The sequence below is a fragment of the Scomber japonicus genome, chromosome 13 (genome assembly GCF_027409825.1).
Source record: "Scomber japonicus isolate fScoJap1 chromosome 13, fScoJap1.pri, whole genome shotgun sequence".
Classification (NCBI taxonomy): Eukaryota; Metazoa; Chordata; class Actinopteri; order Scombriformes; family Scombridae; genus Scomber; species Scomber japonicus.
In genome coordinates this window covers 13,686,219-13,714,087 of record NC_070590.1, presented here as the reverse complement: position 1 = coordinate 13,714,087, position 27,869 = coordinate 13,686,219, and the positions used below count along the sequence as shown (strand labels likewise).

General features: G+C 39.9%; 2 protein-coding genes across 2 annotated transcripts in view; both read left to right on the top strand.

The window, feature by feature from the left end:
* The window catches only part of cpeb4b (cytoplasmic polyadenylation element binding protein 4b), a 33,316-nt gene extending 24,437 nt beyond the window's left edge, over positions 1–8,879 (top strand). Inside the window, exons 5-10 of the mRNA XM_053331316.1 lie at positions 743–913; positions 1,124–1,213; positions 1,567–1,685; positions 1,781–1,895; positions 2,914–3,095; positions 4,510–8,879. Of these exons, the coding sequence (XP_053187291.1) occupies positions 743–913; positions 1,124–1,213; positions 1,567–1,685; positions 1,781–1,895; positions 2,914–3,095; positions 4,510–4,737 (905 nt within the window). The 3' untranslated portion in view covers positions 4,738–8,879. The remainder of the gene's footprint in view (positions 1–742; positions 914–1,123; positions 1,214–1,566; positions 1,686–1,780; positions 1,896–2,913; positions 3,096–4,509) is intronic.
* A 6,157-nt stretch (positions 8,880–15,036) lies between these two features.
* The window catches only part of nsg2 (neuronal vesicle trafficking associated 2), a 36,496-nt gene continuing 23,663 nt past the window's right edge, over positions 15,037–27,869 (top strand). Inside the window, exon 1 of the mRNA XM_053331299.1 lies at positions 15,037–15,165. Within this exon, the coding sequence (XP_053187274.1) occupies positions 15,037–15,165 (129 nt within the window). The remainder of the gene's footprint in view (positions 15,166–27,869) is intronic.

Genomic DNA, 27,869 nt, shown 5'->3' with positions numbered 1-27,869 from the left:
CACATACTGTAAGCTGAGGCTAACTCCCTTGCATAAATCTTTATAAAGCAGCTCAGGGCAGGTTGTATAGGAGCAGGAATAGGCCAGGGAGGGCTTAACCTCTACATGCACGCACACACACACACACAAACACACTTCCACAAACATGCACAGTTCACTATTTAAATTTCTGGACAACTGTATGTGTTTGTGTGACGTGCATCCATAGAGTGTACAGTTGCTTAGAAACACACATGACATGAGTCCATTTCAGTTTTGGATATGACTCATTACTACCTGATTTTTTTTTTCACTGTATTTTATTTAAAGTGACTGTTTTTATCTCTTAGTAACCTTTGTGTGCTGTATGTTCCTCTTCAGTCCTTTTTGTGTTTTCTCCCCTTCAGACAGCAGTGTTTTCTTGATTGTCTTAAGCTTTCGAACACATTAGTAGATGTTCTAGAAATACCTGCTGCAACATTTCATTCTCACCAGAGCGTATTAAAGCCATGCAGTGCTCTAGGAAATAGATTAAATATGATCTAATACATCAGAAGTACAGTGTTTTCCATGCGTATTATTATTATTATTATTATTATTATTATTATTAGGTCAGGTTGAGTATGAATACTACTTCTCCTTTCCCAGAGGCAGTGACAAATGAACAAAAATTGCTATGAAATAAAATGCTAGTCCTCAACTCCTAGCTCTCTGCTCAAGAAATAATCCTTTCCTGCTCTCCTCTTCTTCTTTCCTCTCATAGGCCATTCCTCTCTCTTCCCCATGGAGGACGGTTTCCCCGATGATGAGCGTGGTGATCAGGGCCTCGCGGGCCTGGGATCTCCACACTGCTTTCCGCACCAGAATGGAGAGCGTGTTGAACGCTACTCACGCAAGGTCTTTGTGGGAGGGCTGCCCCCGGATATAGATGAAGGTGCAGTAGTTACATTAAGATCAAAAGGATTACATTTCTGGGCAGGGTGTATTTTCAGTAGTGATCTATACTTAGACGATCTTACTCTACATCGAGGATACTTTACAGTGAAATCTGAGAAGGAGCATTTCATGTAAATCGTTTTTAGTGTTTCCTTTTAAAAACCTGCGCCCTTGCCAATCAGCTTGCATTTTGTTTGCTTGATTTCAGATGAGATAACAGCCAGTTTCAGGCGTTTTGGACACCTGTTTGTGGACTGGCCTCACAAAGCTGAGAGTAAATCCTATTTCCCCCCCAAAGGTATGTTAAATCCTATTTGCAGCATCTTCCCATGGTGCTTTGGTGTCTCTGTTACTGGTAAGAGGAACACACAGATGTGTTTTTTAGTATTCTTTGGTACAGCCCTATCAACGTGTCAATTTATCAACATGTGTGCATCTGTGCAGTCTGGTTTTGCCTTCAGGATATTATCTGAAGTGTTTAGTGTTTGGATTGTTTGTGTGTTTGTAAAAGCTTATGCCCTCCTGCTGTGAATGCAGACTGTCGTGATCAGACATACAGTGGCAGTAATCAGCATACTAAATTCCAACGTGATTCTTTGTCAATACTTATTGTCCCTAGCAGCATGAATAACCCTGCTGTTTTTTGTGCAGGGTACGCCTTCCTGCTGTTCCAGGATGAGAGCTCAGTGCAGGCTTTGATCGATGCCTGCATCGAGGAGGACGGAAAGCTATACCTCTGTGTGTCCAGCCCCACCATCAAAGACAAGCCGGTCAGTGGGAAGCACAAACACAACCATCTGCTCACATCAGAACTTCCCACGCAGATGAATTTGTGTTTACATGTGTATGAATTTGTGTGTGACAGGTCCAGATCCGCCCGTGGAACCTAAACGACAGCGATTTTGTGATGGACGGATCTCAGCCTCTGGACCCGAGGAAAACCATCTTTGTAGGAGGTGTCCCTCGCCCGCTCCGTGCAGGTATCCTTCATTTTTCTGTTTGTCTTCTTCTTATTACCACCAGGAGAATTAACAACGAATGAGTGTTTATAATGACAACACTAACATTTAAAGTATATAGTTTCTACTGTGCATATGGGTTGGATCCATATGCACAGTATAAATATATATTACATAAATATATGTGTGTGTCATCGTCTTTGTCCCGTATTGTGCTGTCATTTTTAGGCCTTAAAAATGTTCTCAGTAGTCGTACATGTATGTAAAGTAAGTGACAGACTGTTTTTTACTTGTTTCTATGTTAGTTAGCCAGTGTTCACTTCGTGCTTCTTCTCTGTTATGTATTCATAATAAACAGTTGACCTGCTAGAGGCTAGAACTGAAAAGAGGCACTGTGCTGCTGAAATCGGCTTTGACCTACACTGGCCCTATCAGGAAGTACTTTCTGAGGCACACTGTGCCGTGTGGAATATTAAATTCCTTTTTATCCTGATAGCAGTGCTTTGTGTACTGTGTGTTCATGTTTTATGCACCAATGGTAGATGTGCTTTAGACGTCTGTAGCTGTGGTAATGACCAAGGTCATAAGACCCTGCAAGTGCATTTTGTGTTTTAATACTGTCTAATATTGGAGTAAATTTACATGTAAAAAAAAATAAATTATAAAATAACATTTATGTGTCAATAAGAAACACTGCATTGTAAATGTGCTGGGTTGTCTCCCCCTAATTTTCATATTTGTTAATATCTGAGAAAGACACAATAAAGACTGATATTAACCTTTATTGCAGCTCTTCATAATGCGCTGCTCTCATATTTCCCCCATCAAACTGACCTTTAATCCATCTGTGTTGATGGCTTAACCTCTCAGAACAGCCCTCATCAACTTAGTGTGTGTGTGATGTGTTTGTGTACAGTGGCTACATGGGCAGGAGTTTGCGCATTAAGCATGTGTGTGTGTGTGTGTGTGTCTGTGTGTAATCATGTTCATGTCTTTTGCTTTTGCATGTCAAACTTATTTTGTGAATATTTTTCTGCAGTGGAGCTGGCCATGATCATGGACCGCCTGTATGGTGGGGTTTGCTACGCAGGCATTGACACAGACCCTGAGCTGAAGTACCCTAAAGGAGCGGGGCGGGTCGCCTTCTCTAATCAGCAGAGCTACATTGCTGCTATCAGTGCTCGCTTTGTACAGCTGCAGCATGGTGAAATCGATAAACGGGTGGGTGCAAAGAAAAGAGAGCTCAGAGTTTTTTTGGTCTCCTCTTTCTTCATTTGTCTTCCTTCACTTTGCTTCCTGTTCTGTTTCTCTCAAACTCGCCTTGCCTTTACAACATTATTTTGAATTGTACAAAAGAGAGGAGGCCTAGTTTTGTGGCCTAGAGTGAAAAATGAAATACTAGGAACAACATTTGTTTGGTTATTAATAGCAAATGTGTAAATAGGGAAGTACATTTTACATAACTCCATTTTACAAAATGAATGGATGTAGACTAAATAAGAGACTGTGTCAAAAAATCAACCACAGAATGAGACAAAACACCATTTATAAGATTATACATAAAAAAAAAAGCTTAAAGAATTTAATGTCTAATCCCTTTTTTTATTTTTATTTAACTTTGTTCATAGAGTACAGGGAAGGTTAGATGAGTGCACTGCATGTGCTTATTTACTGCAATTCTGTATTAGCAGTAATCTCTATAAACAGATATCTGCATATCAATACAGACTCTGTAGGCAATGGGAAGATATTTTGGTACTGGAAGCCTGTTGGTTTCTGTTTGTAGTTCGCTTGTAGTACAAGTAGTGTTGACCAATCACATTCAAGCATGCTTTGGCTGCATGCAGGTAAACAGCCTGTGTGGAGAGCAAAAGAGTCGCAACACATTGGCTGAAATGCAATCTTGGAGCCAATCAGTTATCATCTGGCAACGATTTAGCTTTTTATTACTAACTTTTTCAAATGTATCTGTATTCATATGCATCTGTTTATAGTGTTAATGTAACACTCAGAAGTAAAATAAATACAATCAATACATTTGAAATAGTGACTTATCAGAATGTCTTCCAGGAGAAAGGTGTATGCGCTCTGCCACTCACCAGTTTACTGGATGTCATGGCTTCACTCGGCCATTCACACACCGTACTGTTGTGATGTGTGTGCACACTTATAAGCTGAGGCTATGAATGACTTACCCACTGCAGTCAGCAGCCAAGGAATTACAGTAATATCTGCAGGTGTATCCCGCAGCTTACGGTTGCCTGTAATTGACACAGACATCATTCACATTTGCATAGTGTAGAATAGTAGAGATAACTCAAGCAGACATCCAGGAGTGAAGTAACATTACAGTGCAAAAAACTGGAATAATAGCACACTGCTCTCTCATTTGCATAATTAGTGTTTCAATTTATTAGGCAATGTGCCTTGGTGACATTCTCTCGCTAATATTCAACAACCTTATAACATCCTAATTTTCTAAGCAAACCATGTTTTCAGATAGATTTTCTATCTTCCAGGCAGCCATTTGTTTCCTTTCCTAAGCTGAAAAACATTTTGTAGACACTGTGGAGGTAAAAATTATAAAAGAAATATCATTAAAAAAATGTGACTGAATTCCCTCCTCTGACTGCAGGTGGAAGTGAAGCCATACGTGCTGGATGACCAGCTGTGCGATGAGTGCCAGGGAACTCGATGCGGCGGGAAGTTTGCACCGTTCTTCTGCGCCAACGTCACCTGTCTGCAGTACTACTGCGAGTACTGCTGGGCGGCCATCCACTCACGCGCCGGACGAGAGTTTCACAAACCCCTAGTGAAGGAGGGAGGCGACCGGCCCCGTCACATCTCCTTCCGCTGGAACTGAGCGGACGACAGACAGGGAGAGGCAACAGGCGAGCGGGAGGGCAGGTAGTGCAGGAGTCGCAAATCATTGTACAAATAAATGCACTTTTCTGTTGCTGGTTCCTTTTTGCTCTAATTTCAACAAACCTTTTTTTTCTCATTTTTTTAAGTTAATATATATCTATATTTTGAAGATAGAAAAGAAAAACTGGAATTATATCCAAATATGTCCAGCAAGGAAAAAAGATGTGTAACATAATTTTATTTATGCGTTTGATTTTTGAAATATTTTTATTAGTTCTCAAAAAAATGCATATATAGGAAAGTTTGAGGTGTGATATGGTACTCTGCTATTCAATTGACATATTTTTCTTAACAATGTATTTGATTTTAATTTTGATTCAAGAGGCCCCAAAACAGATCCTCTTCATTTGACATTTGATTGACTTATTTTGTAGCAGAGCTAGTGCTTTATACTTTGGGAGTCTCCGGAGCAAATGCTATTTAAAAAAGGATATGATTGGCTATTTATTTCTGTGAGGTTGATACAAGAGGCTCCAGAGCATATGTGAATTGAAGAAGGTGTTGCTAAAGAAGAGTGCACTTATTTCAAGTTCAAAGAGTGCAGATAACAGTATACAAGACCCTTAGTTGTTAACCAAAGCTGAATCTTAATTAACTTTGAAGAACAGAGAGGGCCCACTGCAGAATGAAATGGACTCTTTTCCCTCCCAGATCACAATGTTTGAACCTCTCTTTTTTTGTTTTTTTTATTTCCAAAACCATACACAAATATTTTGATGTTACTTGAAAATCGTGACAAAATTTTAGCAACACACATTTGGGTTTTGATCTCCATTTTGACATGCAAAAACTAATACCTCAAACTCAGCTGCTAATGTGCCGAATACAGTTTAAAGAAAAAAAATAAGCAAGAAAGAAAACATCAATACCCGCTGGTGTTCTCCTTTCCTTTAGAAGTATAATCAAAGGGAAGTGATGCAACAGGCAGAGTGTGATGTGACTGGCACAGTTTTGTACTCACTTGCTTCATCACCTCCTTATTTTTGTAATCAAACCCAGGGTTGTGCTAGGGACGGAGCAGAGCATCACACAGTACAGAGTGTATTAGGGGAATGTATGGCGTAGGGAGGCTACAGGAGAGACAGGCTCACTGTTGAAGAGACAAGTCCAACCCCACTCCCCCTCCTCATGTCTGCCTGCGGCCTCTACTGCTAAGCTAGCAGCTAACCGAGGGTAGGGCCTCATTCATGGATCAAGACCCCAGCTGCACACAGCGGGGGGGGCATTGGATCCAGATCTTTCAGGACTGAGGATAGGGTAACTCCTCGAGAAAAAGGCTGGTTAAGTGGTCACCTTTTTATTGCAGTTTTTACGGGGCTACCACCAAAATGGGAAATGCCTGTCTTTGCTAGTTTAAAAATAATGCATTCGTGCAATTTTCCCAAGTCTTTAATGGAAAAAAGCTCTACTTTGCATCCAAGAGTCAGCTATATTTTAGTGAAAGAAGCAATTAAAGTTTATCTGATTTTCCGAATTGTCAGCACACGTTTGAGTCATGGAGGGATCTGCCCTCTATCCTTTCTCCTGCCAAGCTAATCCAACTCAGCATCCAGTGTTTTTGAAGCATAAATGAAGATAGTCTCTGCAGTGTGCTCTACTACTACATACTTGTGACCCACATGCAGTTTGCTCTTGATTGCAACAAGATTGCAGGTCCAGTAGGTTTCACCCAGTGGCTTTTTTGGGAACCAAAGATGGCTGTGCAGTAGTGGGTCATACTGTAGCTCATTTCCTGTTTAGGTTTTTTATTCTTGTTTTCTTTCTCATTTCTTCAAAAAGTTTTTCTTCTTTAAAAAAAAAAAAGAAATCTGTCACTTCTACCCAGTTTTGCTTAACTGCTAAGCCCTGATGGAATCCAGCAAACCAAAGATTGGCCTTGAACATGATATATACATACGTATATAAATATATGTATGCATATATTTGACAGTGCAGTCAAAACCCATTAGAACACCAGTGGAAAAACAGCAGGGCTTACAGACACACACACATACACACACACACACACAGACACACACAAGGCCTCGCACCCTCCATAGCTCAAAATGGAGGCGTCCTCTCATAGGCACTAGTTTCTTTTTATCTCAAATAGGTCTGCGCATTTGGGAAAAAATAACATTAAGCGGACAGTCACGCGGCAAAAGTAAAACTAATCCTCACATTTGTTTGACGTCTTAAGTCCTACTAGCCGAGCATTTAAATATGTCAGGGAGTTAGTACAGAAACTTGATTACACACAAACACACTAGTGAAAAACCTATCCTCATATCGGCGTGGTGTCGTTGCACCAGTTTTGCACCCTGGACATTAGTTTTGTGGGTGTGGTGGGTGAGCATTTTAGAAGTTAAAACACTTTGTGAAGAATTTGCTGTTAAATGAGATGAAAAAAAAAAGATTATTTTATACATGGCCTGCTGATTTTTGGTACAGTGTTTTCTAGCTAAATTATTTTGTCATGCACATATAAACATTTATTATGCACTACTTTTCTAAATATTTTTTCTTTTTCCAACAGTCATTTTAGGCACATTTTTCACAAATGGGGAAACTCCTTTTTGCAATACCTCAATTTTTCACATTGTGAAAGGTAGCTTTTGTACTTTTGTTACTGAAAGATCTGCATATATGGAAATGTTCATTTTAAGAAAAAAAAAGTTGAGTGATTTCAATATATATTATTTTCAATTATGCTTTTTATACATTTCAGTGCTGAGGAATCTTTACAACTAAGTGCGCACTTGTGTTGATGCGACTTCAGATCTGCAGGGGAGAGACCAAAGTGTATTGCTCTCTTGGTCTAACCTTTTCGTACACTAGATGTTTCCAGTCAATCTGGTCAAATAACAGCATGGCGAGAAAAAAAATTGATGTTAATGTCTCTAAACATGGCTATACTAGTTGGAAAATGGTAACTTCTGTCTTGGTTTCCTCTCCATAGTTGGAGCATAACTTATTATAAGGAGAATGCAAAATTTGGCTCACGCTTAACGCTGAATCTCGTATCACAAGAATGGATGTTTGGTGTTTAGATATTTTAATATTTGAAAAAAAAAAGTATATATATATTCTTGAACTTGCCAACTAGCACCTATTATAATCCTTAGCATGCATGACAAAAAAAGAGAAAATGACAAGTACATGAATTAGCTATTAAAATTAATTGTTGTGGTGTGCACCAAATGTTTCTCAATTATTACGTTGTTAAGGACACCCCAAACCCACTCTCACCTCACCCCTTCCCAACCCCCTTTTCCCTTCCCAACCCCCACGTGTTGATCTCCTCGCTTCCCCATTTGCAGACCTCTGCAGGATGCACATGACAGAGAGATAAGACGAGAAACAAGACAGAAACTAACTTTAATCGATTTGGCAGTGCAGGACTTTGAGCATCCTTATAAAACACTGTTTAAAAAGACTTGAGAACTCATCCCCACTGTCTGTCGAGGTGATCTTATATAGACCTATCTGGAGGAAGGGGAGCTTAAAGACTTGAATGTGGTAAATGTTGCAAGTTAACTTCAAGTTGTTATGTGCAATACTTCTTTTGAACCTTTTTCCAGATAAAGACTCTTTGCAATGTAATTCTTTAATGCCATTTTTAATTGCAGACATTTAATTAAAGAAGATGTTAATATGTTTTTCACAGTCATTTTCTACTGTTATTGTAATCCTTTTCATGCTGGTGTTTGTAAAAAAGAAAAGAAATCAAACTATTTGTACTAATATAAATAATTGAAGTTATTTTTAAAACATTAAAGGTTTTGTGCTCATTTGCTTATTTTTGTTTATTTTAAGCTACTGTGATTGATTGCATTGTAATTATTAGGTCAACAATGTATTTAGCTGTTTATTGGTATATTTTTAATTGGAATGTATAATTGATTTTTATAATTTTGATCAGATTTTTGTTATATTTTTGAGGTGAAGCTTTTAATATGTTAAAGTGTCTAGTTTTTACTAATTGCTATATTGTGCTCCACAATATATGGTTCACATTTTCTGAAGGAAAATAAATATTTAAATATTTGTCTGTCAATGATGTTACTTAATGGCAAGATTTCAATAGTTTTTAACTGTGTATGGGAAGGTTGTTGTATTTATTAATAGCATTTTTTACTTAAGATATCACCTTAATTTTTATTGTCATTTCACTTTATAAGTTCCTATTTTTGTATTTTCCTTTCTAATTAAGTTATGTAATACGGATATGTCCATATTTCTAGGAGTTGGTCTGTAGAAGTGCTAGTGAAACGAAAAAGAAAAATCTAATGTTATTTAATTGTTTGCAGCCAACTATTTATAACAGTATGCATAATTTTTAAATATTTGTAATGTGAAATGTTGAATGAAATAAATCTTAACTGTGATGAAAATATACACTGTGTGCTTATTTCTGTTATTGACATTTAAAACTTGTATGGGATGGGACACTGCCATATTCTGTCACACCTTTCTTGACTCTGCCATGTACTGTAATGTCACCATGTGCTTAAGCAGCAAATCTCAACTTCAGCTCTGACAGCAAATCTTTGGTGAATATTTTAAAGTGGGCATATGCACATTTAGATTAAAGCTATTTATTTGTTTTTTTAAATAATTTTTTAATTGTTGCATGATTTGCAGTTTAAACAACTCATTTATCTTATACTGACCCCATTCGTTGCCCCTCAGTTTAGCCCACTCAGTTTAGTTCTGATTGGCAAGCTCTTGGAAGCTGCCCCTCAGCAAATGTTCATCAGTTGTGGAGGTTACATCAACAGATCCTGAAATAAACTAAATTCGGAGGATTTCACTACTTTTTCTTGTTATTTACTTGACATGTCAGCTTCTCAAATGGTATGTATGGATCAAATGTACATGGAAAAACCATAGCAACAAAGGTTACAGAATGATTTGATGAGCTGACGTCAGTTTTTCGCCACGGTAGAAAAAAAGTCTGAAACTAAGTGTTTAGTGCAGGTTGGAGCCCAGGTTTTTCACTTTCAGGGAGCATTTCTACATATATTTACCTCAAGATTTGAAACTGTGACGATTCTTAGCGTAGATATCTGACATCACAAAATGCATAATATAACCCCTTTAAGAGTATCCTTATGGTACCCTGTGGAGTATTTGACTACTAGAGACCTACTGAGCACTGTTACAAGGGGGCCACATTTTGTGCTTTAACCATGTGAGGATGCACAGGCGCACTACATGATACACATTCCTGCCATCAATTTTATGCCATTCAGCTGACTGACAGTTGGTGACGGCAACCCACTAAGGAATAAGCAATGTGCCAAAAGAGGCCAGCTGCTAGCAAGCAGACGTGCATGTAAACAAATGACAATTAGAAGAAAAATCTATTTTGCAAATGATTTCATTAATAAATGCATTCAACATGTTTGTTAGATGAGGATACACACAGCATGTTTGATGCTGCTCTGGCACAATAAAATATGTCAGGTCTGTTGCACCTATGACTACACCCAACATCACTGATGGGGAGTGTTTAGTTACATGTAACAACATTATGTAATTAAATTACAAAATAAATGTAACTGTAATTTGTTACAGTTATTAAGAAAAAAATGTGTAATCTCAAGTCTGACCTTCAGGAGGGTTTTTTCCTCATTTTTTAACATTCGACATGTTACTGAATACATATATTGCTGTTTTTAATTCTTTGAAATCAATGGGTTTCTTTCATAGACTGTAAAAAGAATGGACGTAGCACCCGTGACGTCACCCATTGATTTGAGGGAGTGTGTTGGTTTTTTTTAAAAATATTTTGTAAATAAATCATGACATGGACTTTATTTGGAGCACACATGGGGTTAAATGGTGTCACAGTATCAATTAAGCCCATGCTAGACTTTTGACATTTTTCATAAAATATCTTTATTTTATATTCCAAAATCTACATGAACTAATGAATACATTTTCAAATGAGAGATAAATCTTGCTTCATAAGAAATGATCTCCCTTATAAATCATGCCAGCATCCATGAAAAACACCTGAACTTAGATTTGGTGGTCTTAACAGTTGAAAACATCGTTAGAAAAGAAATCAAAAAGTAATCAAGTCTCATAAGTTACATTACTTTGATTAAGTACTTGAAATAGTTACATTACTTATTACTAGTGCTGTCAATCGATTAAGTATTTAATCGCGATTAATCGCATGATTGTCATAAAGTTGCGATTAATCGCACATCTTTTATTTATTCTAAATGCCTACTTTAAGGGATATTTTTAAGTTTTTAATACTCTTGTCAACATGAGAGAGGACATATGCTTGCTTCCTGCAAATTAATGTTTATTATTATTGAAATGATCCAGAACAATGAAATGATGTACTGCAAAAACAAAAAAATTGACATATTGACCTGAATGTAACATTACTTTGTAATACTCGTGAAAAAGCCCTGAGAAGGGGATGTGAACAAACGCACGGACACACTTTCCTCCGGTCACATCTGCAATAACTCGGGAGAAGCGGGATGTTCCTTGGCATAACTCAACAACTGTACACTCCCTCTGCTGGTGCCCTCCAGTAACTGCAGCTACCAGTACTACTGCTGGTGTTAGGTGTCATCATACACCTAAAGCATAAGGAAACACAGAAATAACTAATATTACAATGCCGCAGTTGACACAATAACATTTTAAACACAAAATCAACTATAAAACTATAACCAGGAAATACTAATACTGAATAGAATTCAATCCGTCACACTAACACAATGTAGTGTCATGTGTTCATAAGCATTTTAATCCTTTTATTGCAAACCATGGGGAGCGATAAAAGGAAACAATCTGCAACAAGATCCCCTGACAGATTCAAACTCAAGCCATTGTAGTTTATATTAAGCATCATAACCTCTAAATACATGTAGCAGCACAAGGACACTCCCTCAAACACACTCCTGAATATACTTCTACATCAGTGAAACAAGGTGAGAGGGTCATTAGATTTTACATTGGGGATAATTTGCAGTAAATCTACCTTTAAGTTGTTGTTAAGTTGGTGTTGTTTTTGAGTACTAATGGCAGTACAGGATTACTTTGTGGTCTATTCATATTTTGTGAAATGCAGCAATATTTGCCTTTTTCCAGAAAAAATCCTGTAAACTTATTGTCTGAACCAAAAAAACTATGATATAGTCTATGAGGTTGACGATATCTTCACGCTCTCCACATCAAAATGGAAATGTTGCAATCCTACTATACAAATAACCCCAGTGAGAGGGGTAACACACAGAACTTGTGGGATATATGGAAGCTTCGAAACCCACCGATCTAAACTAACAACTGAACAACTTCTCGGCCAATGTTCCAACATTCGCTAACGAGATTCTGAAATTGGGTACTAAGCCTTCTATGTCTTTCTATCTCAGATTAAGCAGAAATAAAATAATTAAAAAAAATTTTTATTTATCTTTAGAATACAGCTTTCCTGTGCCCACTTCACCATAACACTGCTCTGACAAATCACCACAGGATAGGTCAATAACGCTAACAAGTGGTATTTACATATTTACAATGAGACTTGATTAATAAGGCATGTGCATTTTATAGACAAACTTGTCACATTGTGTCAGAAAATGTCATTAAGAAAGCTGGTCTCATCACCTAGTTACACAAAACAACTAGAGGCTGTTGTTTCTTCAGTACACAAATCAAGTCAATTTTTATTTGTATCACAAACCAGAGAATTGCCTCAGGAGACTTTACATATATCCGTACAGCAATACAAAATACTCTATCCTTATAGCCTCGATTCAAATAAAGGAAAACTCCCTAAAAATCTTTAACAGAGAAAAAATGGAAGAGCAACAGAGGAATCTTCAAGAAGAGTAACAGAGGAACTGAGAGCTTTGAGATTCTCGTAAAGGCAGGTAATCTTGGTTGCAGTGTATAGTTAATTCCCAAAGGACCAAAAGGGAGCAACTTCCTGAATGTGGGTTGTTGCAATAGAGACATGAAAGCCGGTATGAATTTTGCTGTGATATAAGTTGTAAATATTGCTAATTTCTCATGCATATCATACAGCAGAGCTCATTCTTTCCTAAGATGATAACAGTAATGTAACAACTCATATAGATCTGGGATGATATGGATGATACAGCATATGTGTACTGGACTGGGCAAAGAGCTGTTCCAGGGGCCAGGAGGTGGCAGCAACTGGCAGGAGACTTCATAAGGCCATGACTTAATGCATGGACAGTGATAGGTGTGAGGCAACCATTTGTAGCTGTAAAGAAGTTATTGTGGTTGTCACTGAAGGTGACGAGAGAATTTAAGGAGTTTGAGACAGAGAAAAAAAATGGAATTGTTCGCCTGTGCTCATTTCAAACATCTGATTGAAGGAGGTCTACTTAAAAGAGATAAAAGAGAGATTGAACACTTGATTTTTCAAAGCCTGAGTGAGCCACCTTTTCACATTTGTACTGTGACACATTTTGTATGCTGAGGGGTCAGGGTCACCGGGCCCCTGGACTGCAGAATGAACTGAAAGAATTCTTGTCAAATAGTTATGTTAACTTCTTTTCAACCCATATCTGGTTGAAACATTGCATTTATCTTCTCTTTTGACTTTTTATAAATACTAGGCTACTTGAGTGTGTCTTTTCTGCTTTTATGTCAGGTCTACATTTTAGACAAATTAGCTTTCTGTTAGCCACAAACTACTACAGAGGAATAACATATACACCACTGTGTCTTTCTCACACAGGCATACACACCTCTGCATTTATCTTTGGCACACCGATAGACCTGTCATTGATGTATTTCTGTAGACACACCCTCTTGTTTTAGATATCCTCTTAAATCAGACTGTGAGTTACTGATTTCGCCACCAGATGTCGCCGCGTAACCAAAAAAAAACCCAAAACAATTTCACTGCCACATGGTTTATGTTGCGTTCGTGTGTTGTTGGACAATCTAAAATCTATCCCGTGAATAATTAAAACATTTTTTGGGCAAATTTACAACCAGTAAAATGTGATTTTTCTTTCATTGCTGAGGTCTTACATGAGACTTTTAGGGGACACAGAGCACTGATGTTGAATCAATAATATCTTGTATAAAAATAATTTAGTATAGCCTAAGACTGTTGAAACATTCTGCTTTGTTCAGCTTTTGTTTTAATTGTGGTTGATTTTGAGATGCCACCGATGACACAAATTGAACATAAATTGACCTTTATATATTCTTTACCCGGATACATTATCCATCTGCTTTGATTAGCCTAATTCATTTACCAGCCTAAATAGTATCATACTGTAATACGAATAACCTACAGAGTCTTTTGCAACAGGGCATCATTTGCCTTTTTGTGAATTGCCCTGCTTGTGTTTTTCAGATGTGAAAGCAGATGTTTTTTCCACCCTTTCAGCTCTCTGATACGGGAGTTTCCGGGCAGAGCTGGAAGGCAACATTAATTCAGCCTCCACTTTGGCCAAACTAACCAGACTCCCGAAAGGCAAGAAAAAAAAAAATCCCCTAGCGGCAGCTCTAGCGGCTGGGTGTAGCTGAGCGGTGGTGAAGTAGAAGAGGAAGAGGCAGTGTTTGGATTAGGGGGGGTTGGGCTGCCCGCTGGTAGGAAACCTGCCGCCAGACATCCAGTCGGTCTCCGGCGGTGCAGCATTGCTTTCCCGCAGCATCAGCAGCAGCATCACCTGCTCCTCATCTGTGCTTCTCTCCGCCTCTGTCCAGTCACTAACACTGCTGCAGCACAGAGGGAGCGGGCGGACAAGGACGATCAGCTGTAAGTTATTGCTTTTTACTGCCTTTTTTATTTTGAAGGGGTGTATTTTTGTGGTTTGTTTGTAATGGAGAAAGATGTTCAAGATGCTATTGGCGGATCTATCTTATCTGTTTAGTTTCCAGTAAATATAAAGAGAGATATGTTCATCTTGCAAAGAAATTTAGCTTTTTTTGTGTGTGTTTTGCTTCTCTAATGACGAATCATCCTCCTTCACATTTTGACACAATTTGATTCCCATATCTCTCAACAAAACAGATAGCCTATTTTACATTATTAAAAACACCCCCACAACATTACTGTTTACGTTAAGGCAGACAAGTTAGAATTCCATCAATATTTAATACCCTGTTACATTACAATCTTCTCCATCATGTAGCAACAGCGTATGTCTGCTAGGTGGTAAAAGCATCCTCTTTTTTCAACACCTCCTTTATTCAGGAGCAGTCTTCAGGGAAATAAGGGAATATATTAGGTCGGTGAAAGATGGTGAAACTGGGGAGTAATCTTCAAGACAAAGGGGCCAAACCTGTGAGTGTAGAGGACGGCTTTCAGAATGTGCCCCTCATCACTCCTCTGGATGTTGGCAGCCTCCAGAGCCAAGCACCTGACAAGGTGAGAGACAGCAGCACAGTTATGTGTTTGTGTGTGTGAGAGTTTTCCTGCATCCATCTCTTTTTCTAAATAACTCTCTGTCTATGAATTCAATGTTGTTGACCTATGCTGTCCTTAAACTCTCTGTTGTATACCTCCCTAACACCCCCCCCCCCACCCACACACACTTTCATTCATTCACATGTTCATTCATCTCAGCTGTCTCCCAGCCATGTCCTTTGTTTTCCGACTGAGATTAGGAGACAGATTTGGTGCCAGACAGACTGTCATTTATCATCTAGACATCCCATAGTAACTGCACCGCTGCTTGTTAATCCAGTTACCATGGTGGCAGTGTAACGTGGAAAGCCGATTGGTGTTTCTATGGGTTAGGGACAGAGAGCTGCACTGATTGCACATTATGAAAATTAATGGAATTAAACAATAGGCAAGCTCATTGATGCTCATCGCACATATGAAAGCTTCATTATGAATCCACTGATGTTTTGGTTTCTTTCAAGGCAGTGTGATGAATTCATTTTGCAGCTACATGAATCCATATTTCTACTCTGAGTTACTGATCAATTATTTATTGCAGAACTCTAAGATGAAATGACAAAATTTATCGTAACATAATTGCACCACTCTCTCAGTTCTGGTCTTATTAGCTATCAGAAGGATGAATGTCAAACAGTGTTATTTGAACCAATATACTTAACCTAATAAGGGTTCAGAGATAAAATCTAATAGGACAATCAATTCAGTTTCAAACAGGAATTGGCTCCTTCATATTAATGTTACAGAGCTTGGATCCCCTTTGGGAAATCAAACCCACACATAGTCCTGCCTTACTTTCACAATTAGCTTTTAGGTATACTTTAGTAACAGTACTGAATTTAAAAATCCTTCACATCTACATAGGAACAAGTATAGAGTGAGTACTTGGAAACGGAAATGACCAGGAGACTACAACTTCCTGGAAGATATGGCACCTTTAATGGTGACATCATCACAGGGAGACATGAACAAATGCACCAACCAGTAAAGTCATCCCAGTAGTGCTGATTGATTAGTGGATCACCATGGACATAATCATCAACAATTGTAGCAATCAATTAATTGGTTAAGAAATTTAAAAGGAATAGTTTGACATTTTGGGAAGTATGCTTATTCACGAGAGTTATATCAGAAGATTTATACCAAATACAAGGCTACAACCAGCTAGTTAGCTTAGCTTTATAATGACTGGAAATAGGGGGAGGGGGGTGGAGCTCAATCCAAAATCTGCCTCCCAACACCTCCAAAGCTCACTAATTAACATCTTGCATCTCATTGGTCCTGGCATTAGTCCTACACATAACCGCACATGAAGCCACATGGAGATTTTTTTGTACTCTGATTTTTGTACAGATGGAACAAGACATAACTTGTTAGAGGTGCTGGTAGATGTGCTTTGTTATGTTTAGCCAGAAACATGTTGCTATTTCCAGCGTTTGTGCTAAGCTAAACCAACTGGCTGCTGCTGGTAGCTTCATAATTACTGTACAGACATGAGAGTGGTAACAATCTTTCCTCCTATATTCAACAAGAAAACAAATAAATGTGTTTCCCAGCATGTTAAACTATTCATTTATTATCTTTGGGGTTTTGACTGTTGGTCAAACAAAACAAGCTGTTTTGACGCTTACTTGTGTTTGGCTTCTAAAAATTGTTTTTAAACTTTTACAGACATGGATCAATTGCCTAATCACAAATGTATTGACAGATTAATGAGTAATGACAATGAATGTCATAGTGGTGGCCCTATGTCAGACTTTTGAACAAATACTGCCTCTTTACCCATCCTATCAAAACAGCCTTCTCTTCATAAATAATATAGCTGAAAAACAGGAAATATATCAAATGTCTTTTTGTGAGACCTTTTAAATTTAGCAAATTTAATACTGCAAAAGGCTCATTTATCATTGTGTCAACTAAGGACAAAAGTTACCTTCTACCATTTGAAAAGCATGACCATCTATGTCAGTTTATATTAGCATATGATGGATATTTGATTTGAAATGAAGCTCTTGAAGTGCTTTTATTGTAGGGGTTCCGAGAAAACTCCTAAAAATATTCCAACACGGCCGTCCATTTGCATTGCTGCAGACACAAGCAAGCAGTACTGCCTGAACCCTCATTGTGTATTCTGCTGCGGGAGGCATAATCTCTTTCTATTTCTTATGTCTGTTAACTGGGGAGACTTGTCATTCACTGCACTTGTACACACACACTTACTCAAACACACACAGAGAGCAATATACACAGGAAGACTTGCAGCTTCATTCACAGTGCAGCTTGCGTGCATTGTGAAGGAATTTGTGTGTACAATACAGGCATTGGAGTATATGCATTTGTGTGAGTGACAAGTCATTTCTGTCAACAGTCACCAGCTCCTGACATGACATTCAGAGAGCTGTCAGTCATTTTCTGATGAAATCAGTCCCACTAGTCTCGAGAGCATTGCTTCATACTATACTGTCAAAGCTGCCATTGTGTTGATTATACCACACTGCTAAAGTGTCTATTTGGGTTCCACTGATTACCTGAGCTGGCAGATTGGCAGAGAGAATAAGTGCGATGGGGTTTGAACTCCTGCAATGTACCAGCAAGTTATTGTTGGTGACAATTAAAAGGAAAATAGAAGAAACACGAAGAAGGCTTGCTGTTTTTTTGTGAATTTTTACATGCCTTGAGATTTGCAGGCGTAGTTTCCTGCTTCTTGTTGCTTGATGCAGATTTTCTATTCTGCTCACTTTGGCACTGAGAAAATGTTCATTCAACCGTTGCATTATGTAAATGCAGATTTTGCTTTTACATGGGACAGTGTGGGAGTTGTAAAGGTCAGTGTGCTGTTAAATATTTGACTTTGTCTCCAGCTGTAAGTGTAAGAATTTGTCTCCCTGGCATGGCCATGAAAAATAAAGAAATCTGTAATTAGACATGAGCATAGTGGGTTGGGATGACAGCTATCACAGTTCATTTAATAGAAATTCTGCACACAACATTTCATCCTATTTTGTATGTGTGTCAGAACCTAACTGATATATCAGTCGGCCAATATTATTATTATTATATTATTATTAATATATTAGTGGTCGATATTATTGGCCTAGCCAAGATATGTCAGTATTGGTGAATATGTTGGCTGATATAAAAGTTGTATAGGCAGCATTTTAAATATATTCTTTGTAAGTTTAATATATGTATATGTAGATCTATTTATGTTTTGTTTATAGTTATTCATAATTATTATTTGACATATTTATTTATTTGCCTTTTTTGTTTGCTAGTTTACATTATTATATGGCAATGCAGTGTTGGGCAATGACAGTGTTGTGGGAAGCTTTGTGTAGTTTTTTAATACAAAATCTTAATATATGGCACATCAATTATATCTTTGTCATGTTACATACTGTAATATAATGTTGTTGTTTTTGCCACCTGCCCCAACCAGAGAGAGTTCATCTTCTTTAATCTGGCTTTCAGGATCTGACCTTAGAGCTGTTTCTATCTGTCTGCCTTTTAAAGCTAAAGGGAGGTTTATTGGGTCATGTGACCTGAACAGTACCCCAGATCTGCGGTACAGTTCAGAGAAGCTTTACAAACACGAGCCCTAATCCTGCCTGATGACTGTGTGACCTCCCTGACTACAGGGCTACCCATTGATATTTGCAGGGGCGGGGTGCAGTGACGATGTGGTTTGCAGTGAAGTTCATACACACACACAAATAACAATGCCGCTGTGGCCTACTAAGGCTGAGGCATTAGAGTGGTATTAGATTTGATTCCATCTGGGCAGGGACGCGTCAAAGCCACCGCTCGGTCGCCAATATCTTGATTGGATTGCTGGTAGTTTAAAAATAAAAACAACAACCAGAGGAGGGTGGAGAGATGATAAACAGATTGATTCACAGACAGACATATTTTCTCTATGTGTGTTGTTTTTCTGAGAACAAAGCTCGGGTACATGGTGTTTTTGTCCGGCTTCAAACACCATGAAAGATTTACAGTCAGTCTCTTATCCTGTCCAACGTTTCTTTACACACCTTTATTCTTTTCTTACCTCAACTTTTTTGCTTTTAAGTTTCATTTATTCGTTACAGCAGGGTGCACAACCTCATAAATAAGGGAGGGATTCCTGGGAGCAGGAGTGTTTAGTAATGGATTGTTGAATGATTTCTCACAGTATGTGTTGTGATGATGTGAGGCCCTCGTAACCAGATCCAGAAGCATCATCCAAGCTTTTGTCAAATGATCACACATTATACATAAACTCTTTTCACATTATTTGGCTGACTGTGCAGAGAGGCTGTACGAATAGCTGTGACTTCTGAAGGCAAACAAATCTATTACAGTAATAAATACTGCAGACTTTATAAAAATGAAAGCCTGAAAGCTGATTGAGTCTAATAGAGGCCAATATGTCAATTGTCAGCTTTTCCTTTGTAATTAAAGGACATGCTTTGTTAAAAGCTTTTTAATTCATTTATTTTTAAGTATATTAATATTACAATATCTATTAATCATTAAGTCTATTTAACATACCTGAGCTCAGTCCTTTGTTTTGTGTGTATATTTTGTGTATATTTTCATTTTTAAAATTCAGGTCAATTTAATGATAAGGATGGACAAATATAGCCATGAGTAAATTCAGTTTTAACTTCATATAGGCCCATGACATATATACAGTATCTATATATCTCAGTCAATTGTATGTCCATAGCTGGACCTATTCTGGCCTCAACTAAATCTTAATTGAGCCACTTTATTAATATACGTACTTGCCATATTTGGTGAGATGAGAAATGTGACATCACCTCTTTTCCAAGTCCCATCTTCTTCAAACCAGCAAGAAGAAAGAAATACTTTCCCACAAATTGCTCAAGGGAAATAACCTCAACTTTTATTACTCACAAATTGTGTGTTTGTCACTCATAGTGTGAAACTAGCTTAAAAAATGCTTTCAGGGAATTGTCAATTTGAACACACTTATGCACTCAAAATAGCAAGTGTAAGTACAAAAGAACATGAATTCAGATACATCATTTGGCTTCCTGGCAGGTAGCAGTTTATGCTATGCTAACCATTGACTACTGAGCATACCTAAATCATCTGAACTCCACTGTGAAAGGCTGTTAGTCTTCTACAGTAAACTTGGTGACAGCACTGTGATGTTCTGCTGTTTTCTCCTTAGCTTAGCTTGTGATGGAGAATGGGTTTTACTTCTGCTACCCGCTGACAAAGCTGTGGCTGCTGCTTGACTTATGTTGTTTATGAGATTATTTGAGAACTTAAATTAGAAGTGCTTAAAACTGTTTCCTGAGTTACCCTTTTACACACAACTATCTTATTATATATATATATATAGGCCTATTTATATATATAGGCCTATATATATATATATATATTGTAAAAACGCATTAACTCAATGTCAAACATAATCATCTGACGCCAGCAGCTTCATCATCATCATAGGGGACAATATGTTAGACTGAATTAACGTTAATACCATAATAATATTAATACTGAAACTTTGTTTAGGAGCTTATCAATATTTTGGTACCAACCACTCAGGAACAGAGACCAATTTAGTACCAATTCTTGATAACTACCTCGAATTCATTCTGCAGTTTCTCCTCATCTGTTCAGAGCTCTGATAAACCCACAATATGCTACATGCTCAGCACCAAACACACAGAGTTAACAACAATAGCTTGTGAACATAGTTGAGCAATGGACAGATGTTTCCCTCTGGAGTTAGTGGAGAGCAAAACAGAGCTAGAAGGAGAGGGAATATTGGACTTATTCATGAGGTACCTAGAAACACAAAACCAAATAAGTTGTTCCAAATCTACAGGATGTATAAATAGGTAGTTTGCTAACAAACAGCTTGCAAACAACTTGTTTCCTCTCCTTCCAAGAGGCCAAAAAACAGTTCATGCAGTTTTAAAGAAAAATCCTATAAAACATAAATCTTTTAAAAAAACATATTTACTGTACAATGCTCTCAAACAGCATTGTTTTGAAAAGCTAATGTGTCCACTGTCTAGGGCTGAAATAGCTATTATTTCATTCGAACATATATTTTGTTTTCAAACACCAAGATGATGTTCTCCAATGTCTTTTTTGTCCTGAACAGCAGTCCACAACTCAAAGCTATTCAGTTTAAAAAACAAAAAGCTGTGGATATCTTCTTTTAGAATTACTTTGTTTTTTTTTCTTGGTGTCTACTGAACCATCTAATTCAAATCAACCAAATATTCAAGCACTAAAAGAGAAGTTGATTAAACATTAACCACCTTTGATTATATCACAGCCTCATCATATTTTACCAAATCAGCTGCCACAAAGATGGATCCCCTCTGCTTTTTTATATGGATGTCATTCATTATTTTATTCACAAGGAAACACAACAATCAAACATGTCACATGCTGCCTTCCACACTGAAACTTCATCAAAGACTAACTCTCTTGGAGCTCAGTCTTTGGGGATGAAAAATCAAACAGCAATCATAGTGATAACAGGTCTGAGGGATCACATAGTGGGGAAGACGGGAAGCAAAGAAAGTTTCTGACAGCTTTTCCACAGGGAATATCAAACCTTAAAAAAAATACAATGAATGGAGGCAGAAAGATAGAGAGACAGACAGAGAGAGTAGCAGGCTGCATTTGACAAGCTATAACATTCACTATTCATTTCACCTCATGGAAATAAATAAATAAATTGTGGAGCTCTATTACAGATCTAAAAGTGACTCTGTCTGAGTCATAAACATACTAAATGTCACAGTGCATAAGGACGTTTGCATGAAATATACATGACTAATTGAATTTATGTAAATAGATTCTCAGGAAATTGCAGCAGGGGCTTTGCTTCTTTGAGCACTGGAATCATTTTACCTGCCTGTTACTGATGTAGAAGTGCCTGTTGGTCTTTGAGGCTGAACTAGCCTTCAGAATGACGAGGCGTGTTGACCTTCATTCATAGAACCATGGTTACCTCTGTAACCATCCGTTCTATTTCGTATCTGGTTGACACGCTACCATATGGGTCAACAGTATAGCAAATAAGGTCAGGCAGGAGGTGTAGTGAGGCAAAAAACACTCAAGACAACCAGTTCACAGATCAGAACAAATTTTAATGAAGAAAATTAATCTTCAGGTTCGTGGCACAATAGTCAGCCAACGAAGGCCACCTGCTGTGAAAGAAAACACTTTCCACTGAAAAGGAAAAAGGTCCCCATAACAGAACATCCTTAATAAACCAGCACAACCACTGGGTGAACACCAACCCAGAAGCCATGGCTGGAACCACACATCTCACTTGCCTGCTTGCAGAACAGCAGAGGCTATGGATGAAGCAACATTTAGCCTGTAGAACCTTGCAAAGGCCCCAGCAGAGGCCCAACCAGCTGCTGCACAAATGTCCTCCAAGGGAGCCCCCTTGAAGAGCTCCCAAGAGGTAGAGGTAGAGGTAGCCCCCCCCCCCCCCCCCAGGTGAAGGGACCCCAGCACTATCATAGGTTAGAGCTATGGCCTGGATAGAGCTTGGCCCACCTTAGCACCCCCCGTAACAGACAAAGACCTGGTCAGTCTGTCTAATGGGGTTTGTACAGGTGATGTACACCCTCAGGGACCGGACTGGACAGACCAAGTGTAACCGGGCTGCCTCCACAGATGCCTGGGGTGGAGGATGGAAGGGCTCCAGAACCAAGGGCCTTAAAACAAAAGACAGAGGGAGCACCTTAGGTAAGAAGGCTGGATTTGGCAGGAGAGAGACGCCCAAGCCCTCTTCTCCCAACCTCAAACAAGACGGATGCACATGATGGAACCATGCGGGACCTTGGTGGCTGAATACGCCTAGCCCTCTTCAAAAACTGGTTAATAAGGGGCTGCGAGCCCATTGTCCTACCCTCAATAGGGATGTGACGGTCAGATATGGCCATCACATAGTCCCTAAAGTTAGACTCCGTCAATCCTCACTCCAACAGTGATTGTAAAAATAAGAGGTGTCCCACAAGAGACTGGGTCCCAGCCCTTCTCTGCACACCACTGGCAAAACTGTTTCCCAAAAGCACCCTGGTAGAGGGAACTCTGGCTGCCTGCAGGGTAGTCATAACAGCAGAAGCTGCTGGGCGGCTCCCATCTGGAGGCCAGACATGCAGTCTGTAAATCCCTGGATTCTGGTGCCAGAGCTGTCCTTGAGCCTGTGACAGCATGTCCGGCCTGACTGGGTGGCACTATGGGGTTCCTGCCAGCAGCTTCTGCAAAGTTGCCATCCATGGTTGATGTGGAAAAGGAGGAAACACATACAACAGGCCCCGTGGCCACTGGCCTGCAAGAGCGTCTACCTCCAATGTTCCCATTGGACCTGCTATGGAGTACCACAGTGGGCAATGGGTGGTCTCCCGTGAGGCAAATAGGTCCACCTGGGCCTCTCCGAAGCGAGACCAAATGGCTTCCACAATCCGCGGGTGAAGCCACCATTACCCTGGCCTGGGGCCGCCCCTGGAGTAGATGGCCTTCAGGGACACACCCTGAGCATGAGCCCAGAGGAGGATCTTGTGTGCCAAGTCGTGCAGGGACCCCGACTGCAGTCCGCCCTGGCGGTTGACGTAAACGACCACAGTTGAACTGTCGGTCCGAACCAACACATGCTTCCCCCGAATTGCAGGAAGGAAATACACCAAGGCTCAATACACTGCCTCCAGTTTGAGCAGGTTGATGTGAGCCTCTCTCCAAAAGGGACCCCACAGGCCCCAGACCCACCGGTCTGGGGCCTCCCATAGAGCCCCCCAGCCTGCTGCAGAGGTGTCGGTAGTTATGGTCACCCTTGAGCACACTGGGCCCAGTGGAACTCCTTCCCTGAGGTCTAGGGCTGTGGTCCACCACGCAAGTGCTGGAAGGCAAATTGCAGACACCGAGATGGCCCTCAAGAAGAAACAAGGACAGGCGGAACGGGAGGATGGTGTACTCGTATGCGGTACCTTCAAAGAAGAAACAGAGGTACTTCCTGTGACCTCTGTGAATAGGAATGTGGAAGCATGCATCGCACACATCCACTGTAGTGAACCAGTCTCTGTGCCTTATAGATGACAGAAGGCGTGACAGACGAAGCATACGGAAGGGCAGGCGTTTTAGGAAGCCGTTGAACCCCTTCAGGTTCAAGGCACCAGTGAGCAAGCTGCTGAGCAGTGAAGCATGAAGCTGGAGGCTGACAACCGTCAACGCCGGGGTCTGCCACCAGCTGACTGTGGTCTGGCGCCCCCACGATGAGAGGTTCCACTGCGGTCATAGTGAAATGAACGCTGGCGAGCCAGGCTGCCCCTGACCGCCCCTGACCGGGAACCCCCAGGCGGCAGGCTGCGGTGCTCTGGAGGCTGTAGAGCTGACTGGAAAGGACCCACAACCCCAATGTAAGCGTGAGGCTGGCACATCCCTCAGCTCCCTCACCCTACGAGACTGTTCCAAGACTGCCTCACAGGGTGGACCAAAGACTGGAGCTGCCAGCACAACAATGCAATCCTGGTCGGACAGATTGGATTGTGACAGCCAGACTTGGCAGCGTGCCTGGACCATGGAGGCCATTGATTGGCCAAGGGCCTGGGCATGCGCACTAGTGCCCCGCAGTTACATGTCTGCCACATGGAGCATCTCAGCCATGTCATCACTCGGGGCTGCTGAAGCCAAATCCTGCAGCAGGCCCTCCAAATAAAGCATCAACAAAGAATTGGTGCACGCCAGCCTGGCTGCCAAAGCTGAGGCATGATAAGCTCTGCGTAGCTGGTTATCAGTGGCCCTGCAGCACCTGCTAGGTTGATTTGCATCCCTGCCAGCCCTTGCCACAGCTCCTGCCAACATAGCAAAGGTGGCCCCAACTTTGGGGGCCATGGCCATCCCATGTGTTTGAGCCCCTGCAATGTTAGCCAACTGGGTCTTTGGATGGGCTGCAGAACTAGGAACCCCCAAAGAGGACTGCAGCTCAGACATAAAATCAGGAAGGACAGGGAGCCCGACTGACCGCAACGCCGTGAGCCCCTGTCAAACGGAAGCGGAGCTTGGCAGACCAGCTGTGCACGCGCTGCCACCCTTGTAATCACAGCCCTATCAAAAGGGTCCATCGGCTTAGGCTCTGAAGCCTGTGAAGAGCCATCCCCCAAATCTGAGAGTGACTGACCATCCTCCTCGGACTGGGGGTTGTGCGGACCTTCTAAACTGTCAGAGGTTGCGACAGAAAGCCCATCTGGATCCTTATCCCAGACATCAGGAGCTGGCCTGCCCATGTCATGCAGCCCTAAAGACACCGAGCATGAACAAGCTCCTGCAGGGTATTCTGCATAACCTCCACCTGCAGCTGTAGCTGTCCAATCTCCACCTCCGAACGCTTCCTCTGCCTCTGTGTCCAGCTCATTCTCCACCCACTGACCAGCTTGGCCCAGGGTAATGGCTCCAGAGGGGAAAAAATGACTTGGATGTGTGAAAAGTTTGACATGGTGGTGGCACAAAATACAAAAATCAGGGGTTCACCCAGTAGGCTATAGTCTTTCATTTTTGATCTTAAGGTTTTCACTGCTTTGGTGTTTGTTTTGAGTTTCTCTAATTGATATGTCAGCACTGAACAGTGTCATCAGTAACACCTGCACTGGTCTCATTGAGTAGGTAGAAATACCTGAGTTACAATATAATTTGTTCACAATGAAGAGACATTTCTGAGACATCTTTCAAAGTGCAAAACACTATTTTGACTTCTGAGGATCATTTGGGAACCATAAATGTCTGAACTGAATTTCATAGGAATCCATCCAATATTAGTTATACCACTAAAACAATAAACAACCCATGTCCGCTTGAAATAATAGATTCTCACAAATGAAAAATGAGTTGCGGCCGCTGTGAAATAATAAGTAAGGAATTTTTAATTACATTTACATTTTTTCACAATTGTTTATGGCTGCATCATTTATATGATTTAAAAAAACAGACTTTGTTAAAGAAGGTTTTATTATTCATAAATTAATACCTTCCAAGGGAGTATTTGGCCCTGTCTGATTGGAGCAGGTGGCACTTTGTTCAGTAGATTTCTATGTGCTGCTGATAGCTAAAGGGTTTTGTAAATGAGGCAATGTTGATTGATGGCCACTTCATTGGGTAATATGAAACAAAGGACTGAAAAGTAGAGGCAGGGTGACAGAGTAATGAAGCAACATAAAGCTCTGGTGTGTTTGAACCTAAAGGCCCTGAGCAAGTTATTGTGAAATGAGTCAGAGAATGAGAAAGTAGAGGCAAAATTGAGACATTAGTTATGATTATGACAAGCTTGAGCTCGACGTCTGGCGTTGCCACGCTAGAAACCACCAAGCTCCCAAGCCTCAGGGGTCCAATCATATTCACTGCACTCAGTACACCTACTGCGGCCTTCAACTTTTAGATAAGGGCTTTCTAGAGCCAACTGACAGCTTTGTTATTCAGATAGTGGAGCTGGTTTGTGTGCATAGCAGTTTCTGGCTTTGTCTCAAAGTGAGAGAGAGTCACTCAGAAGATGCACAATTAGCCACAAGGACACACACACACACACACAGACACACACACACACACACACACACACACACACACACACACACACACACACACTCTCTCTCTCTCTCTCTCTCTCTCTCTCTCTCTCTCTCTCTCTCTCTCTCTCTCTCTCTCTCTCTCTCTCTCTCTCTCTCTCTCTCTCTCTCTCTCTCTCGCATAAAACAGTAAAGGGACACTTTAACTTTATAGTAAGTGCAGGGATGACAGGAAACCTGCTTCTTTTGATCATTTCAGTCAGTGCCACAATAGGAGAGACAAAGCTAAAGCAGAAAAGACAGGTTACAAAAGGTTTTATGTGTTTTATAGGATTCAGGAGTGTCAATTGTGCAAATGATGTATTTTGACATGTAATATTTGACATATCAGTGCAGATATAGACAAACTCCAGATGTGTTGCTTCTGTAATTGAAGTGTGTGAATAATCACTGTGTTACTAAAACATTTTTTTAAGATTGTATATATTGTTGTATGTTTTATACACATTTTATTTAGAGACTAGTCAGTTACATTAGAATTTGGAAATATGGATTTGAATTTGGATTTTTGGGAATATTTTCTGGTAAAACAATATGAGCATGTTTGTCCTCATATCTACATAATGTCTTTGAGTTTTGGCCATTATCCTCATCAATAATACAACCCTGTCTCTTAGAAATAATGTTCATAATACTAAATAGCAACAGAAAATTATTTGCTAGAAACTTAATGTCGGCTGAATTAATATGTTTGTTTATTAACACATTTGGCAAGTTGCAACATAGTTTGTTTTTTTTCTTCTGTAACAATGTACTTCCCTTTAGCATTATAAACTGACAGTTGTGCTATTATGTGTTATATCTGTGTGTTCTTTTATGTTTGATCAGATTCAGTATCAAATAGCAACCTACGCCTTCATCCATCCATGTGTCCCTACTTGCACCTTTGGGTATTGAGCTGTGCACTCATCTCAGCCTCAATCTTCTCAAAATTACTTTTTTATGGCATCTCAGCTTTATCAGACTATATACTTTGGAAAGATGTCTGAGCCCCTGATGTACTTTCAGTGTCATATCTATTCTTTTGGTCCCCTATGGCTCAGGCCCATTTTTCTAGCTATGCATATCCAT